This window comes from Bos mutus, chromosome 24, assembly GCF_027580195.1.
Source record: "Bos mutus isolate GX-2022 chromosome 24, NWIPB_WYAK_1.1, whole genome shotgun sequence".
NCBI classification, from domain to species: domain Eukaryota; kingdom Metazoa; phylum Chordata; class Mammalia; order Artiodactyla; family Bovidae; genus Bos; species Bos mutus.
In genome coordinates this window covers 23,346,366-23,365,183 of record NC_091640.1, presented here as the reverse complement: position 1 = coordinate 23,365,183, position 18,818 = coordinate 23,346,366, and the positions used below count along the sequence as shown (strand labels likewise).

The 18,818-nt window shown below is 37.4% G+C and overlaps 1 protein-coding gene across 6 annotated transcripts in view; it reads right to left on the bottom strand.

Annotated features, from left to right (window-relative positions):
- The window catches only part of NOL4 (nucleolar protein 4), a 458,026-nt gene that overhangs the window by 54,923 nt on the left and 384,285 nt on the right, over positions 1-18,818 (bottom strand). For all 6 annotated transcript variants that reach the window (XM_070361672.1, XM_070361671.1, XM_070361673.1 and 3 more), the window contains one exon: positions 16,728-16,908. In XM_070361672.1, coding sequence (XP_070217773.1) covers positions 16,728-16,908 — 181 coding nt within the window. The remainder of the gene's footprint in view (positions 1-16,727; positions 16,909-18,818) is intronic.

Below are 18,818 nucleotides of genomic sequence, written 5' to 3'. Positions count from 1 at the left end.
GAAATCAGTCCTGAATATTCATTGGAAGGACTGATGCTGAAGCTGAAACTCCAATACTTTGGCCACTTGATATGAAGAACTGACTCATTGGAAAAGACCATAATGCTGGGAAAGATAGAAGGCAGGAGGAGAAGGGGATGACAGAGGATGAGATGATTGATGGCACCACCGACTCGACTGACATGAGTTTGAGCAAGCTTCAGGAATTGGTGATGGACAAGGAGGCCTGGGATGCTGCAGTCCATGGGGTCACAAAAATTTGGACATGCCTGAGCAACTGAACTGAACTGAAAGACACGTTGTATTTATAAATATGTTTTTAGGAACTGTGCTAAGAGAACATTATGATCCCTAAAATACTGCCTCAAAAAAACAATGAAGAGAATTTTATATTGCCAGATATAGAACCAAAAAAAAAACCAAAATACAAAAACCATTAAATCTAGAGTAGTATACAAGCTACTTTTAGATATGTTCAGAATTCTCAAGAGGATTGTATTCCCTAAGGGTTTAAATGACCAGAAATAATTTTTCTCCCTGTGACCACAGAGATATTGGTCAGAATGTTAGTCATCACACATTTAATTTTATAACCTTGAGTGGGTGGACCAAACAGCAACTCAGGAGGCAAAGTTGCACTGAGTGAATGCACATTTAAACACACCCACTTCCACAAGTTCTAGCAACAATACATGGATGGCAGAAAGGGTTTCAGAAAAAGCCTTTGTATATTAGTCGAGTCACATGTCATTTTAAATGACTGTGTGCCTTGAAGTCACAAAAGGAAATGTTAGCACTCTGCTGCTGCTGCTACTGCTGCTAAGTCGCTTCAGTTGTGTCCGACTCTGTGCAACCCCATAGACGGCAGCCCACCAGGCTTCCCGTCCCTGGGATTCTCCAGGCAAGAACACTGGAGTGGGTTGCCATTTCCTTCTCCAATGCATGAAAGTGAAAAGTCAAAGTGAAGTCGCTCAGTTGTGTCCGACTCTAGCGACCCCATGGACTGCAGCCCACCAGGCTCCTCTGTCCATGGGATTTTCTAGGCAAAAGTACTGGAGTGGGGTGCCGTTAGCATTCTAATTGTATTCATACTTGGAACCTGAATTTTTTTTTAACATGAAAGAGAAAAAAAGAATTAGGCAACTCTGGCCTCCTGTCCAGTTAGGCAGACTCAAGATCTCTAAGGAGGCTAAGGGAGCAGTCCAGTGCCTGTTTCAGAAAGGTGCATCAATACCCTTAACCCAGGAAAGAGGAATATGGAAAGTGGCTAATTCAATTTCCATATAGAAAATGGTATTTCTGACTCCCTAGGAAAGCAGAACATTCTGAACTCCCCAAGAGAGCTTCTTCCTGGAGCTGAGGGCTGGCGAGGCCAGGAATTTTAACTGGTTTGTTTAGATGGATCCCCAGAGAACATGTCAAAGTTCAAAGGAAGTTGTTACGAAAAGAAACCAGAGCCAACCATAATGAACTCATGCCACCTGGAAAGCCCCTGAATGTTAGTTATACCAGCAGACTCAAGAAGAAAGGTCGGAGAATACTAATGAAGACTTCTTTTCTTTCCATATCTTCAGTGAGTAGACACAAGCACAAAATTCTCAGGAGGATTTTAAGAGTACATAAGATCCATTTTACTGTAGAGAACAGACTTTTAGGACACTTCTGCCAGAAAAGCCTGATCAATATAGAGCTGTAAAACCAATTATATGTGCTGAGCTGTGCAGGGAAAACAGGGTCACTCACCTCTCTATTCAGAGCCCTTTCTCTGAGGCTCCCTGACCTACAGAAATCTACTGGAAGATATGAGGGTTCAGTCAGATAAACTGAAAGATGCTTCATTTTATTTTGCAGATAATTCAGATCATTTTCCAGAGAACGGTTTATATAATTTCCAATCATTAAAAGTTACAAAAAAGGAAAAATCTCCCTGAAACTATCTCATTATATATGTGGACAAAAAATTTCAGTCTCAGTTGAATTTTAGGTTATTATTATAGTATGGAGAAGAGCTGGAAAAACAGAATGAACTGTTTCAAAATTGTGATCACATTTCAAATATATGAAGTTTAGGCTTGCTGTCTCCAAATGCATAATTACAAATTCTGTTACAATGAAATTCTCTTAAAATTTGTCTTTGGTTTTAAATAATCCCAGCCTATGCCAAAAGATTTTCAACACCTATGTTACGTTGACTTCAACTAAATCACACAGTTGTCTGTCTTCACACACTATGTTATCATGTGGATCTTCCCATTGCATAAAGGACCTGTGAATTACTCAGGGGGAATTGCTAAACTTCTGTGAATTACTTTAGGCACTACTTTATAAAATCATTATCTACACAGTTTATCTATAAAAATTATGTATTTTTCACACCTGAAACACCCAGCTGGTCCCCCTGGAGCAGGGTGGTTTTCTATCCATGCATTTACACTACTTGCTTCCATGTTGCTAGTGAGCCAGAACAAATTCTTAAGAAGGTGAGGTCAAAGTAAAAACCATACCTTCCCGTTTCTCTAGACAACTATGGTAAACATTTCTTTTCTGAATCAGATGACTTAAACTGAATACAGTTACAAGTTATGAGCTCTTCTCAGACAGCTAAAAAAAAAACTGAACAGTATTTAAAAGCTGAGCAGTTTGAATTGTATTACTAGTTAAGAATTGCCATTTAAGTTTTTATAAGGTTATTCATTGACCCTATTTATTAAAGAATTAATGATACATGATTAAATGCAAAAAGTCAATGGGATAAATGTAGAAAAGGTTTTCTGCAATAATAAAACAAACCAAGGGTCAATATAATGGTGTAGGTGAGACAATTAACCCTAGAATCAATGCTATTCAATAGAAATTTCTGTGGTGATTGAAATGTTCTCCACTGTGCAGTACAGTAACCACTCACCACTTTGGCAATTGGACACTTAGAATATTTCCTAATGTGACTGAGGAACTGAACTTTAAATTTTAGTTAATTTAAATTAATTTGAATGTTAATAGCCACATGTGGCTCATGCCTATCATATTGCATAGCACAGATATTGATAAACATATTTGAAAGAAATAGAAAATAATCAAAATGATGATACAAATCAGGATTTAAAGTCTAAAGACAATCTGATAAATCAGCTCATTAAAGGAACATGAATGGGAGAAATGGACTTACTAAAATGCACACAGTGATGGAAAATTCTCTAGATACAAATGAAGTTTCCACTATGTTCTGTAGAATATGATTTGACAACTCACTGAGGTTTATTGGAACTCTACTGAGATAATAACTGCATAATCCCAATTATGTTGACTTCAATTAGATCACACAGTTGTCTGTCTTCACATACTATTTTATTATGTAGATCTTCCCATTGTATAAAGGATCTATGAACTACCCAGGGGGAATTGCTTAACTTCTGTGAATTACTTTAGGCGCTACTCTATAAAATCATTATCCACACAGTTTATCTACAAAAATCATGTGTTTTTCATGCCAGAAACACCCAGCTGGTGTCCTGGAGCAGGGTGGTTTTCTATCATGTGTTTGCACTACTTATTTCCACGTTTTAGTGAGCCAGAACAAATTATTAAGAAGGTAAGGTCAAAGTAAAAACCAGACCTTCACAGTTCCCTAGATAACTATGGTAAACATTTCTTTTCTGAATCAGATAACTTAAGCTGAATATATTTTAAAACAGAATCTACATGAATTTTTCAAAATGTGTGTCTCCAATGTTTGATATGAAATACTTTCCTTTGATATTGTGCTCTTTCAAGTATTAGGAGAAAAAGAGAACAAACTATTAGAAGATATCCCCAATTTCAACTGATTTTCCCCATGCTCAATTAGATTTAATTAAGTACTCTAAAAAGACACAATATTTTATTGAAATTATTTTTCTGACTGAGTCATTCATATATCCATTTACTATTCATTAGGAAGAAAAGTTAATGGGTGAGACAACCAGAAAATAATCAAGATAAAGTAATAGCTGATACAGATCAGGTGTCAGGAAGGGCATTTCTGTGTAAGATAACCACAGAAACAGGCAATAATATCTGTATGGGTGAATATTTCACTCTTAATTAAAAACGAGGTTTCTTGGGATGCCTGGATCATGCAACATGGTAGACAATTGCATATAAAATATAAAGCTCAAGGCAAAGCATGGGGGAGATTATGCAAGTTTGGGCACATTCTGAAGTTGAAACCATGAGATCTAGTGGGCTCTCCTTTGAGCAATGTGCAGGATTAAAGGGACTAGGGCAGGATGCTAGGAGAATTCCAGCAGGGAAGGGTATGGATTGAAGCAAAAGGCTTAAGGCAATAGGAGAAGAATTATCTGGTGATTAGGTGACATGGGGTTCAGAAGGTAAAGAATCTGCCTGCAATGTGGGAGACCTGGTTTTGATCCCAGGGTCAGGAAAAGTCCCTGGAGAAGGGCATGGAAACCCACTCCAGTATTCTTGCTTGGAGAATCCCCATCGACAGAGGAGCCTGAGTCGGACACGACTGAACAACTAAGCACACAAAGTTATGTGGAAGCCAAGAGAGTGGATATTTCAAGGCTCTAGTAATCAACAGATTAAAATATTACCCAAGACATCTGGTAACATCAAGGGCAAAAAGCATTTTTAGTGTGGCAATAAGTGGAATCACTGACAGACTTAACCTGACCAGTTTTAGCAAAATGTGGGGCATAAATCAATTATAGTGGATTAAAGAGTAAATGGTTGATGAGGAATGAAGACAGTGAATGAACAGAAGCACTCCTTTGGCTATTTCAGATGAGCAGTGATGTTTCAGAATGTCAATGCTGAGGGACAGCAATGTCCACATACCAAACAGGTCACACCATTGTGAACCACATCTAGTGTGGTGATGAATCTTCCATCCAAGCTCCCTTAGACTCATAAGTATAGGCTCTGGTTCAGCACATCTTTACAGCTGACAATCCTCAATATTAGCAAGGAGCAAAGAATGTCATTTGAGCAAACTAGAAACTGCCATACAAATGTTAGCTATTATGGTCATTATTACTACAATTTGGTCTTGTTAGATTGTGGTCTGTGTATTAGACCAGTTTATATGAGAGTTGAAAAACAAATTGAAAAGTCTGCCCAATGGAGTTTGTGGAGAGGAAACATCAGTAGTTAACTTATGCATTATGCATATAATTTAGACTCAATAGATCCAGTGGATGACTGCTGTGAACAATTGCCCTCTTTAGACAGCACCATGTGAACTTCCTGATAGAAAGAAAGCATTCCAAGGTCCTATGTAATTGGATGTGATAATAACGGGAGGATTGGCTGCTTGCTTGCTTCTCATTTCAGTGGGATGATTTGAATAAGTTCTTTGCTGTCATTTTGATAACAGTCCAAGTTGAAAATCCGGATTGTTGGGTGCAGACCCTTGCCAGCTCTAAACAAATGGAGGTTGGCTAACAAAGGATTTGAAGTGCACCCTTTCCATGCTATGAAGTCTCCAACATGGGCAAGATTTTCCTATTGCTATTCAAACTTAAGCAGGGGTTTATAGAATCTTTGAAATCTTCCTCTTTCACCCCAGAATTCTCAATTTCAGCCACTTTGCTTTATCTAAGATAAATCCTTCAGCCTACATCCAATACACATCAATAATTATCTGTACATTTTTGTTTTTACTTTGGAGCTAAATACTTCTATTTTTTAAATTTATTCATTAATTAACCCAATATAATTGAGCACTTACTATATTTCTGGCCTTATTCAAGGGCTGTAATAGTGGACAGTTCTTGATTTCCAGGAGTGAGTATGTCACAATTCAGTGAGATAAGGCACATGCAGGAGAGTGACCAGCCTTCCAAGGGGTGGAAAAGTGGTGAGGGAAAGTCAAGTTTCACAGAGGAAGTATGATTTAAATTTGGGTTGTTTGCAGAAACATGGATGAACCTAGAGAGTGTCATATAGGGAGACGTTAGTCAGAAAGAGAAAAACAAATACTGTATACTAATGCATGTATGTGGAATCTAGAAATATGGTATAGATGATCGTATCTGCAAAGCAGAAAGAGAGACACGGGGTAGAAAATAAATATATGGATAGCAAGGGGTAAAGGGGATGGGGGGGCAGGATGAATTGAGAGATTGGGATTGACAAGTATACACAATTGATACCAAGTATAGAATGGATAACTAATGAGAACATACTGTATAGCCCAGGGAACTCTACTTAAAGCACCGAAGTGACCTGAATCGGAAGGAAATCCAAAAGGGAGGGAATATATGTGTATGTGTGGCTGGTTCACTTTGCTGTACAGTAGAAACCAACACAATATTGTCAAGCAATTATACTCCAATAAAAGTTAATTTAAAAAATAGTTAATCTTATGTGAATTTCACCATAATAAAAATGGGTTTCTATAAAAAATGAATTAGTCTTAAAGAATTTTGACGTTCAGACATGAGGAAGAGGAATGTTTTATTTTTTGACCTTAATGTCAGAGATTCTGCCTATTCAACTCTTTTTTCTCTTAATGTACCTACTATAGATGGCATGTTTGCATTCCCCTCCCTGCCAAATTCATTTGCTGAAATCACAAGAGATGGTAGTAGATGGTGGGGCATTTGGGAGCTGATTAGGTCATGAGGGTAGAGGCCTCATGAATGGAATTGGTGCCCTTATAAGGAAAAGACCTGAGAGAGCCTCCTCATCCCTTCACGATGTGAAAGAGGAACAGTGAAAAGATGGTCCTCTGTGGACCAGAAAGCAGGCTCTCCCCAGACAACAAACGTGCCAGCACCTTAAGCCTGGACTTCACAGCCTGCAGAACCGTGAAACAAATGTTTGTTGTTTAAGCTACCCAGTCTATGGAATTTTTGTTATAGCAGTCCAAGCAAAGAAAGCACTTAATACAGTGAACTGAACATGAGAATCCAAAAATACTTGTTAAGTTAAATCTAAATGTTGTTAAAAGTATTCTTTTCATTCCTTTGCCTTTACATTCTTCTTGAACATAATATATAATCTGTAGGGTTTATGTTTTTATTACATTTTAATTGGAAGACTGGATTGATATACATATCTATCATGGCTAAAACAGGTACCTATTGGGAACTTGCTGTATAGCACAGGGAGCTCAGCTCAGAGCTCTGTGATGACCTAGATGGGTGGGAGGTCCAAGATGGAGGGGATATATGTACACATACAGCTGATTCACTTCATTGTACAGAAAAGACTATAATCCAAATAAATACAGGTTTTGCAAATACTGTATCTCTTTAAAAGAGATACTATTTATGCCATCCGGTTTACGCTACCAACTCAAATGACTTCCCAGTTTCTCCGTTAATGGTTTGAATTCTGATGCTCTTTTTCTCCTTTATAAATTAAGTCAGCTGTATAGCTACTTCAACTTGGTCTCTTGAAAGTTGTTGCTTCCTTTCATACATTTTGGAGGATCTCTACAAATTCTAAAATTAAGTATTCTCAAACTTAGATTAACTGGAGTTGTCAACCATCAGATATGATGTTGGCATCTCACATAATGCTAATTTGCTGCTACGCCTTTTTAGATCTCCAAATTTATGTATATGTATGTAGTTTCTTTCTCCACAGTTCCAAATCTGTTACAGGGAATGACTATTCTGATGTCTTACATATGAAAAAAACAAGCTAAAGATAATACCGTTTTAAAAGTCAGAATGCATGGGGTTCCCAGAATTTATGAAGAAAGTCCCCAAATAAAGGCATTTGCAGGTCTGATCAATCTTGGTGCCCTCCTGTGGTTAAAACAAGCAAAAACTAAACAAAATAAAAACAGCAGTAGCCAATACCAGGATTACAGGCACAATGTGTTTCTTGAGAAGAAATGTTATTTAAAGCTCCTTCACAACATGAAATCAACCATTTGCTTTGCTATCATCACTATAGCTAGAGACCTTTGTCAAATATGAGCTAGAGAAACTCTTTTAGGTTTAAGTCTAAAGCTGTTTAAGTCTAAAGTCTAGACTAGCCTTTGCTCCCCTCACTCAATTATGCTCAGCCCAAGGCCAAGGCTCAAATGAAGCCATCTCATTTGCAGGCCATTCTGGTTATTCTGCTACTCTTGTTTCTTCTCAGTAACACACAATCTGAATTGTTCAAAGTTGTTCTCTGCTATATTCTAAAGAGACTTTAGGGGCTTCCCTGGTGGCTCATACAGCAAGGAATCTGCCTGCAATGCAGGAGACCTGGGTTCGATGTCTGGGTTCGGAAGATCCACTGGAGGAGGGCATGGCAACCCAGTCTAGTATTCTTGACTGGAGAATTCCATGGACAGAGGAGACTGGCAGACTACAGTCCTTGAGGTTGCAAAAAACCAACATAACTGAATGACTAACACTTTCACTTTTCAAAGAGAATTTTATCTCATTATTGGAGAAGGACGTGGCAACCCATTCCAGTACTCTTGCCTGGGAAATTCCATGGATGGAGGAGCCTGGGAGGCTACAGTCCATGGGGTCACAAAGAGTCGGATGCGACTGAGCGACTTCACTTTCTTTCTTTCTATAGTTCCTTTTGGAAAAGGAAATGGCAACCCATTCCAGTGCTCTTGCCTGGAGAATCCCATGGACGGAGGGGCCTGGTGGACTACAGTCTATGGGGTTGCAAAGAGTCGGAAACGACTAAGCAGCTAACGCACACAACACACATGGTGGTGAAGCTTTTTTGTGGCGAGACTTAAAGACAAGTTAGTCGTTTAAGCTGGATTTAGAAAAGGCAAAGGAACCAGAGGTAAAATTGCAAACATAGAAAAAGCAAGGGACTTCCAAAAAAATATCTACTTCTGCTTTATTGACTAAGCCAAAGCTTTTGACTGTGTGGATCACAACAAATTGGAAAATTCCTGAAGAGATGGGAATACTACACCACCTTACCTGCCTCCTGAGAAATCTGTATGCCGATTTCTGCAAGAAATCTGGTCAAGAAGCAACAGTTAGAACTGGACATGGAACAATAGGCTGGCGGCAAATTGGGAAAGGCTGTACACTGTCACCCTATTTACCTTATATGCAGGGTACATCTTGCAAAATGCCAGGCTGTGTGAAGCACAAAGTGGAATCAAGATTGCCAGGAGAAATATCAGAAACCACAGATATGTAGATGACATCACCCTTATGGCAGAAAGAAAAGAGGAACTAAGGAGCCTCTTCTTGAAAGTGAAAGAGGAGAGTGAAAAAACTGGTTTAAAACTCAGCATGCCAAAAAGAAAAAAAATGAAGATCACGGCATCTGGTCCCATCACCTCATGGCAAATAGATGGGGAAACAATGGAAACAGTGCCAGACTTTATTTTCTTGGGCTCCAAAATCACTGCAGATGGTGACTGCATCCCTGAAATTAAAAGATGCTTGCTCCTTGGAAGAAAAGTTATGACCAACCTAGACAGTATATTAAAAAGCAGAGGCATTACTTTGCCAACAAAGGTCTATCTAGTCAAAGCTATGGTTTTTCCAGTAGGCATGTATGGATGTGAGGGTTGGACCATAAAGAAAGCTGAGTGCCGAAGGATTGATGCTTTTGAACTGTGGTGTTAGAGAAGATTCTTGAGAGTCCCTGGACTGCAATGAGATCCAACCAGTCAATTCTAAAAGAAATCAGTCCTGAATATTCATTGGAAGGACTGATGCTGAAGCTCCAATTCTTTGGCCACCTGATGCAAAGAAGTGACTCATTTGAAAAGACCCTGATGCTGGGAAAGATTGAAGGCAGGATGAGAAGGGGACGACAGAGGATGAAACGGTTGGATGGCATCACTGACTCTATGGACATTGGTTTGAGCAAGTTCCAGGAGTTGATGGCACAGGAGTTGAGGCCTGGTGTGCTGCAGTCCGTGGGGTTGCAGTCCACGGAGTCAGACATGACTGAGCAACTGAACTGAACTGATAACCTCATCATAGCACCATAGTATCTATATTCAAGTGGCAAATTTATGGAAATCGTTTTCTAATAAAACTGCTTTCTATAAAAACAGTCCCTGGGGCTTCAAAGAGTCGAACATGAATGAGCGACTGAACTGAAATGATAAGAACTGCTCATTTGTATGGCTGCATACCTGGAACCTATACCAGATTTCCTATGTGGCTTTTGACCATCACTGAACAATACAACTGGGGATTTAATAACAGCATATTATGATCACACATGTATGTATATATTTACATGCTTTGTAAAGATGTACATGCTTCAGGGGACAAATTCCAGATGCTATTAGAGTTATGACTGTACCTGATCTAGACCTGCAGAGTTCAGGATTTAAAAAATGAGCAATAAATGAGAGATGTGGGAGTAAAAAGTGATCAAAGGAAACTTCAGGAGGGAGGATCCTGAGGCATGAAGAACTAGCTAATATCATTTTTCTAAGAACAATGAGAGCCTATAGAAGGGTTTTAGATATTGAAGTGATGTGATCAGGTTTTCCTTTCCTTAAAGATTACCCTGATTTCTCTGTGGAGAATGGGTAGGAAGGCAAGAAAACTTTTGCTAATTATTAATTAGCTAATTATTAGTCCTGCTAATTATTAATCCATAGCAGCATTTTTCCCTTTTATTTCCCTCTCAAGTTTTACTCTTGATTGGCAGTTCCTGCAAAGTTCTTTCTTCTCAAAAAAAGTCTCCAAAAATATTCTCACTTGTGTCTTGAATCTTTTCCCTCACTGTATATAGTATCTTTCTCTTTACCAGTAGCTCCCTGCCTTTTTTATGAAAACATGATGCTTCCTCCAACTTGCTGAATAAATCAAAGGAACAAAATGGGACAGGAAATATATAGACCCACAGGATTGTGCTCCAAAGTGCCTCATGCTTTGTTTAATGCTCTGCTGTTACCGTCTTAAAATTCTTCATTCTTAAATATGAGGCCCCACATTTTCATTTGGCATTGGGCTCCCACAATTAGTTTGCCATTTAGGGAGTAAAGATAAATTATTTTGGTTGTGTTTGAGTAGAGGTAAATGTTTTTTCAATATTCTTCTATATGTCATTTCCATATCCAAAGTTTTGGCCACTTCTCTTCATTTTTAGTATCACCACAATAATCTAAGTTACCATGCTCTTTTCCTGATATTACATCAGTAATTAATATTAGGCAAAATAGACTTTTATAAGGTTTTTAGATAAAAAGAGGAATATTTTACAATGACAAAGCATCGGCCTGTCAGGAAGATATAATAATATATACAGTGTGTGTGTGTGTGTGTGTGTGTGTGTGTGTGTGTGTGTGTGTGTGAGTCGTGTCTGACTCTCTGAGACTCTATGGACTGTAGCCTGCCAGGCTTCTCTGTCTATGGGATTTCCCAGGCAAGAATAGTGGAGTGGGTTGCCATTTCCTTCTCTTTCTTCTCCACCCAGGGATCCAACCCGTGTCTCCTGCATTGGCAGGTAGAATTTACCACTGAGCCACCTGGGAAGCAGTATAAGCAATATATGTACATAATGACTGACTGACAAATGAATGAGACAGAACTGGCAGAATTGAAGGCCAAAATAAATAATTCAACAACAGTAGTTGGAGATCTCAATACCATTTTTTCAATAATGGATATAAAAACTAGGCAGATGATCAACAAGAATATAGAAGACTTCAACACTGTAACCCAACTAGGCCTACTACATATTTACAAAGTATCCTACTAACAATGATGGTAGAATATACATATTTCTCAGGAACATGTGGAACATTCTCCAGGATAGACCATAATCTGGATCATTAAGCCAGCTTCAAAAATCTTGAAAGGACTGAAAATTTTCAAAGTCATTAACAGAAAGAAATTTGGGAAATTCACAATTATGTGGCAATTAAACAACATTATTAAATAATCAATGGATCAAAGAAGAAATGATAGAGGAAATTACAAGATAGATATTTTGAGGTGAATGAAAGCAAAAACACAACATACCAAAACTTTTGTAATACAGATAAGGCAGTGCCTAGAAGGAAATTTGTAGCTGTAACCCATTCCAGTACTCTTGCCTGGAGAACTCCATGGACAGAGGAACTGGGCAGGCTACAGTTCATGGGATCGCAAAGAGTCAGACACGACTGAGCGACTTTCACTTTCAAATACCTATATACAAAAAGATTAAAAAAAAAAAAAGACTTCAAATAAATGTCTTAACTTCTCAGGTTAAGACCTTGGAAACAAAGAGCAAACTAAATTTAATGTAAGCAAAGTGAAGGAAATAATAAATTGGGGAGTAGAAATCAGTGAAATAGAGAATAGAAAAGCCATAAAGAAAATCAATGAAACAAAATGCTTGCTCTTTGAAACGATCAAGAAAACTGACAAAACCTTTCCTAAGAATCACCAAGAAGAAAGAGAACACTTAGATAACTTGAATCAGAAATGACATTAGAAGCATCACTACTGACCTTACAAAAATAAAAAGGTTTGTGAAAGGAGACTATGAACACTTGTATCAATAAATTAGATAATTCTGGTGAATGGATCAACTCCTGCAAATACACAAACTACCTAACTGCAGTTTAAAGAAGAAAGAGACAATATAAGTAGCCCTCTAACAAGTAAATAGAGATTGATTTAGGAAACAAAACCCTTCCAGAAAAGCCCAGGCACAGATATCATCAGATTCTATCAAATACTTAAGACTTAATATCACTACTTCACAGACTATTCCAAAATAATAGAAAAAATATAAAATAATGTTTTAAGGAAAACATTCCTTCTATAATAGCATCACAAAGGGGAATACTTAGCAATAGAATTAATGAAACAAGTGCAAAGTTTGTATTTTAAATACTGTAAGACTTGTTGAGAAACATTCTAAAAATTGAAAGAGCCTGTGTTCAGTCTATAATTTCTTTAAAATGTTAAACATGGACCACATGCATGCACCAGCAATTCCACTCTCAGGTATTCCCCCAAATAACTGATAACATATATATACAGCATTTTATGTAAATGTGTATAACAGCATTATTCATAGTAACCCCAAAGTGGAAAACATGAAGTGCCCACCAACTGAACTAAACAGTTGATATCTCGCTAAACAAAATATGACATATCCACAGAATGGAACATCATTTGGCAGTAAAAAAATGAAGCACTGATACATGCTCTAACATAGATGTACCTTGAAAACAGCATCTAAGTGAAAGAAGCCAGACACAGAAGACCACGCATTGTACGACTGATTCATTCATTTGTATGAAATTTCCAGGCTGGGAGAGTTTCCAGAGAAAGTAGATTAGTATTTACCAGGGGCTGTCACTTCCTTCCTTCCTTGCTTCCATTATATTCCATTACAGATTGCCAGCTCAGTGGTTTACAATGTGGCCTCTGATGTCAGAATGATTGTCAAATTCTGGCCCCTTCCCTTCCCTTATTAAGGAGGGATTTGGGGCAAGCCACTCATCTTCTTTGAGCCTCACAAAATAGGCTTCAATCACATTAGAAAAAAAGGAAGTGGTACCTAGGCATGATTTTTTCAAGTGGGGGAAAGTTCAGTTTTATAAAAAATTTCCCCCAAATTGCAGAATATATCTCATAGGATTGTATAAGGATTAAACAGAGACTACATGAAAACACTATAATGAGTCAGAAGTGGTACTGTTATTAATTAATGTTCAATAAATTAATTTCATAAATGAACAATCTTTTTAAATCTATAAGACAAAAAATCATGCTGTTACTATCTTTAGTGACTCTACTCCCCCCGCCAATTTTTTGATTTGGTGGTTAAGTTCTGAGCTACGTATCAATTTTTACTTACTATGTAAAATATTTAAAAAGAAGTGTTACTGTTTCTAGCTTTATAGGCTAAAAGAAGGCTTACCTTTCGTTTATGTTTTCCATTTCTGGTCTTAGACGTCCCCTTTCCTGCTAATTTGTTGTTCAAATAAAAATAAACATTGAAAACAGCTAAGAAGGCTCACTAGCTGGGTTTTGAAAAGATGAATATACACTTGAAACCTGCCCCCACAAAATAAGCTGCTTTTTTTCCTCTTCCACTTCAGGTACTGCTCTTTTGAGCTGGGGGTCAGTTGATACAGACTAATAATGTTCAGTGACTCTGTCCTTACTACTACTACTAAGTTGCTCAGTCGTGTCCGACTCTCTGCAACCCCATAGACTCCCCCGTCCCTGGGATTCTCCAGGCAAGAACACTGGAGTGGGTTGCCATTAGAGGACTTTTAATTCTAAGGCAGACCAAAGAGCCCCAGTCTTCCAGCAGAATCATTCCAGGATACACTGGGAACATATTTCTAGTATTGTAAAGATAGGTAATTTTCTAGAGTATATACCCATTTGATAGTAGTATAATAATACAATTACCCAATATATTAAAAACTCACCAAGCCTAAGTTCAAAATTTCCAACTGGTGTTTGTTTCCACACATTTTCAGCAGAAAAGATAGGAAGTATGTTTTTCTTTTAAAACCAAACTACACTGAGCTCTCAGTGATACTACTGATTCAACTACAAAATTATGGAGTTTTTGCTTCAATTTATTGATTTCACATCTATATCTACTTTTCCCGCTGCTGAAAATTCCATCTTTCACTGACACCAACATAATTATAAATTTGTTCTAAACTATAATACACAGACAACAGTTCCAAAATAATTATATGATTACTGAAAATAGTTTAAGGTTTTATCATAAGCTTTCACACTGTGGCATCAAATTATGACTGTTGAGATCACTCAGAAAAGTTCCTCTCTATGGGGTTATGTCAACCATTTATTAAACAGATAAAGTTCATTTGCATAATTTGTCTTTCAATACTAGGGATTCTTTAGATCAGATTGTTCCATAATTATGTAAATTGTTTCAGTTAAATTTAAAAAACAAAGTATAAAAACCAAGTGTACTCATTCATACAAATACATGTATCCATTCTCTTCCATGTATATGTATGGCTGAGTCCCCTCACTGTTCACCTGAAACTACCACAACTTCGGCTATAACCCAATACAAAATAAAATGTTCAAAGTTACCAAAAAAAAGTAAAAGAAAAAACCACAACCAACTGTAACCAGAGAATAATTCTGGCTTATAGTCCTTTCTTTATTCTGTTCATTTTCCATTCAGGTCTCTCTCTATATATTCTTTAATGAATGTTAGCATACTATACGGAGAAGGCAATGGCACTCCACTCCAGTACTCTCGCCTGGAAAATCCCATGGACAGAGGAGCCTGGTGGGCTGCAGTCCATGGGGTCGCTAAGACTTGGACACGATTGAGCAACTTTACTTTCACCCATTGGAGAAGGAAATGGCAACCCACTCCAGTGTTCTTGCCTGGAGAATCTCAGGGATGGGGGAGCCTGGTGGGCTGCCATCTATGGGGTCGCACAGAGTTGGATAGGACTGAAGTGACTTAGCAGCAGCAGCATACTATAAATATTTTTCACTATTGAGAGTATATAAAGATATTTTTCTTTACTTTTTATAACTTCAGGTTACTTTCCTATGTGGATGCAGTATAATTGAATTGACTAGCCATCTTTTGATGGATGTTTTTATTGGTAAGCTTTTTTTGTGCATTTATAAATAACACTGCAACAAGAAAATAGCTAAGTGCATATGTCTTGTATTTTTGCCGGTGTGTCTTTGAGTAAACTTCTAACGAGAGATTCCTAAAGAAACTGCTGTGTCAAATGGCAAATGAGTATTCAATTTTGTTAGATATTGTCAAGTTTACTCCAAGTTTTTGCATTTATACAGGCAACTATACTCATTTCCCACAGCCTAGTCAAAGAAATATTCAGTAAGTATTTGGACTTTCATTAATCTGACAGATAGGAGCTGCATTTCTCTTACTAGAAGTGAGTGAGTTTGAGTAGCTATACCTGGATTTAAGGTCATTTGCATTGCTTTCTATGAGAATTGCATGTTCATATTTATAGCCTTACTTATTAAATATGTAGTTTTGAGTATTCCTTTCTTTTTAGAAGACCTTCATGTATTGGCCTATTAACTCTTTGTAGTATTGGTAGCTAGTAATTTTGCAGTTTATCATTTAATTTTTATTTTATGCATTTTGTTGTGTGTGTGTATATGATAGAACATATTTTTCCCTGGATTTTAAGTATAGTTTAGGAAAACTTTTCCTACAACCCAGTGATAGGAAATTCACCCATGTGTATTATTCCTAATAGATGCATGACTTTATATTACACATGTGGAATTTATTCTGGTATATAAGCTCAAGAAATTCCTAAAATTTTACCACTGCTGATGGAACACACCATTGTCATTGACAAGCTTTTGGCTAGAGATCCATTGTTTCTCTGTGTTGTTTCAGTTTGTATCTTCTTACTTAAAACAACTGTGCATGTTTCAACAAATCAATAAAGTTCCTGGTACCTCAAATTTTCCAAATTAAAAACCTCTTTGAACATTGAGAAAATGTGTCATTACTTTTGACAAGTAGTACATTACAGCTTCACAGAAAGAATGTGTGACTATTTGGTTAAAAAATTGCTATTTCTCTTGTTGAGATTTTTGAGTTTAAAACAGCAATTGTTCAGTTGCTTAATACTGCTGCTACATATATATAGAAACAGCAACAGAATAGGGAGATGTCCTTGTAGGCAGGTGGACATTATGTGTTAAATGGTCTTGTTTTCAGCAGACTGGCACTGACTATTGCTTATAACATTTCATTCCATTTTTTTCTCTCAAGTTTAGGGAATTTAATACCCACAAATTGACAGAAAAACATAATGTGTAATAAAGACTCACCACTACTAGATGCATCATTCAGATTTAGCAGTCCCCCTCCGAGCCCTCTGTAACTATGGTAACTGTAGGTCCCATTTCCGTTGATGTACAACACCTCCTGGGAGCCTGAAACAGCTGAGGTTGAGTAAGTGCCCTGGGCTGCCTCCGGTTTACATTGTTTGTCTGTTGGAGCAGATTCATCCTGCAATGACAATAGCAGTTCATTATTTATCAAATCACCACACTATTTCATCTTGAACAGGACTATCTTATTGTTATCTATGTGTCTGCACTGAACAAGAAAAATACAGTCAACATTAAATCAGTACATATGCACATTTTCAACAACTTTGCTGAAAACTAAAAAAAGGAAAGCAATGTAACAATGTGAGACAGATTGGAGATGGAGCAATTTACAATTTCCAACTGAATTTAAAATTACATGAAGAGAGTTGTTCACAATAGCCAAGAGAAGGAAGTAGCCTCAATGTCCACTGACAGATGAAGAGCTAAAAATTGTGGTATATAAATACAATGCAATATTATTCAGTCTCAAGAAAAGAAGAAAACCCTGTCATAGCCTACCACATGAATGAATCTTGAGGATATAATGCTAAGTGAAATAAGCCAATCACCAAAAGATAAACATTGCATAATTCCCCTTATTTTAGGTAAATTAGCCAAGCACACAGAAACAGAGTAGAATGGTGGTTGCAAGGGCCTGGGAGAAGGGGAGGTCAGGAGTTGTTCATTAGGTGATTCAGTCATGTAGAATTCGGGGAATGGTCCTGGGGAATCCCTTGCATGAAAATGTGCATATGGCTGACAATACTGGAAATTGTTGGGAGAGTGAAAACCATTGGGCTGTGCAGTATTTTTTCTGTAGAGATATGTAGCCATTGCAACTTTGAAAGAAGGCAAAATATTCTATACTTCAAAGCAACTTTGAGGTTCTAGAGAAGAGGCTGGGCTTCCCTGGTGGCTCAGCTGGCAAAGAATAGGTCTGCAATGTAGGAGACCTGGGTTTGATCCTTGGGTTGGGAAGATTCCCCTGGAGAAGGGAATGGCTGCCGAATCCAGTATTCCAGCCTGGAGAATTCCACAGACTGTACAGTCCATGGGGTCGTAAAGAGTCAGACATGACTGAGCGACTTTCACTTTAACTGAGAAGAGGCTAGCCTCAAACAATTCCACCATTAGAGTAACTTCCTAGTTTCCTGTTTGAAAACAGGTTGGTCAACGTGATAAAACTGGAGTTTCTAGTTTAAAAAAATTAGTGGCTCCTATGATACATTCCCAATTTATTTTTCTGGGTTTGGAAAATGACAATAAAATACACCTATTGGAGAAGAGTTTCTTAAAGATGACTAGAAAGGGAGAAGGAAGAAGGCATTGCCTCCCACAATATTTTCTCTCTGATTCTTTGTGTGATGGAATTAGTTTGAATTATTAAACATGCTACTTTTTAAATGTGCCTCAGCCTTTTCAATATTAACTGTTATTCCAAACCACAGAAACTGCACTGAGCAGGCAGATAATTAATTCCATGAATAATCAAAATAGGCCTTGTAGGGAGTCATTTGTATCCAAACACAGATTTTCGCTATTAATGTTTTGGTAGTCCACTATATGTTGAGAAATATAAAGTATCAAAATCCGAATTGAATCTGTTCAGCAGTGTATTTTGGGCAAAAGTTTAATATAAAGTTAATTCATGTTTTTCACATGAGTGATTACTATTATTGGTTTCAAAGAAGATAGATTTTAATGACATAAAAAATAAATATCCCCTGGAGTCACATTTTATCTTTATAAGCAACTTTTAATAATCATTAGCTCCTGAAGTTTTCAAATCTGACAGCTTGCCCCCTAGGTTGCTCTGAAGATTATTTTCAAAAGAGGAATATATTAATATCCTACAAGACTGAATATCTAGGCAATAAAACACATTTTATTCATCAGAAACCTGAAAAATCCTGTGCCAGATTTTATAGGACATAGTTCAAATTTTCTTAAAAATTCCATAAAAATGATGCATCAACATGATGAAATGACCACCAGCATTGCCAGCATTGTACGAGACAATGCAGAATTGTTTTGATTCAGATTTCT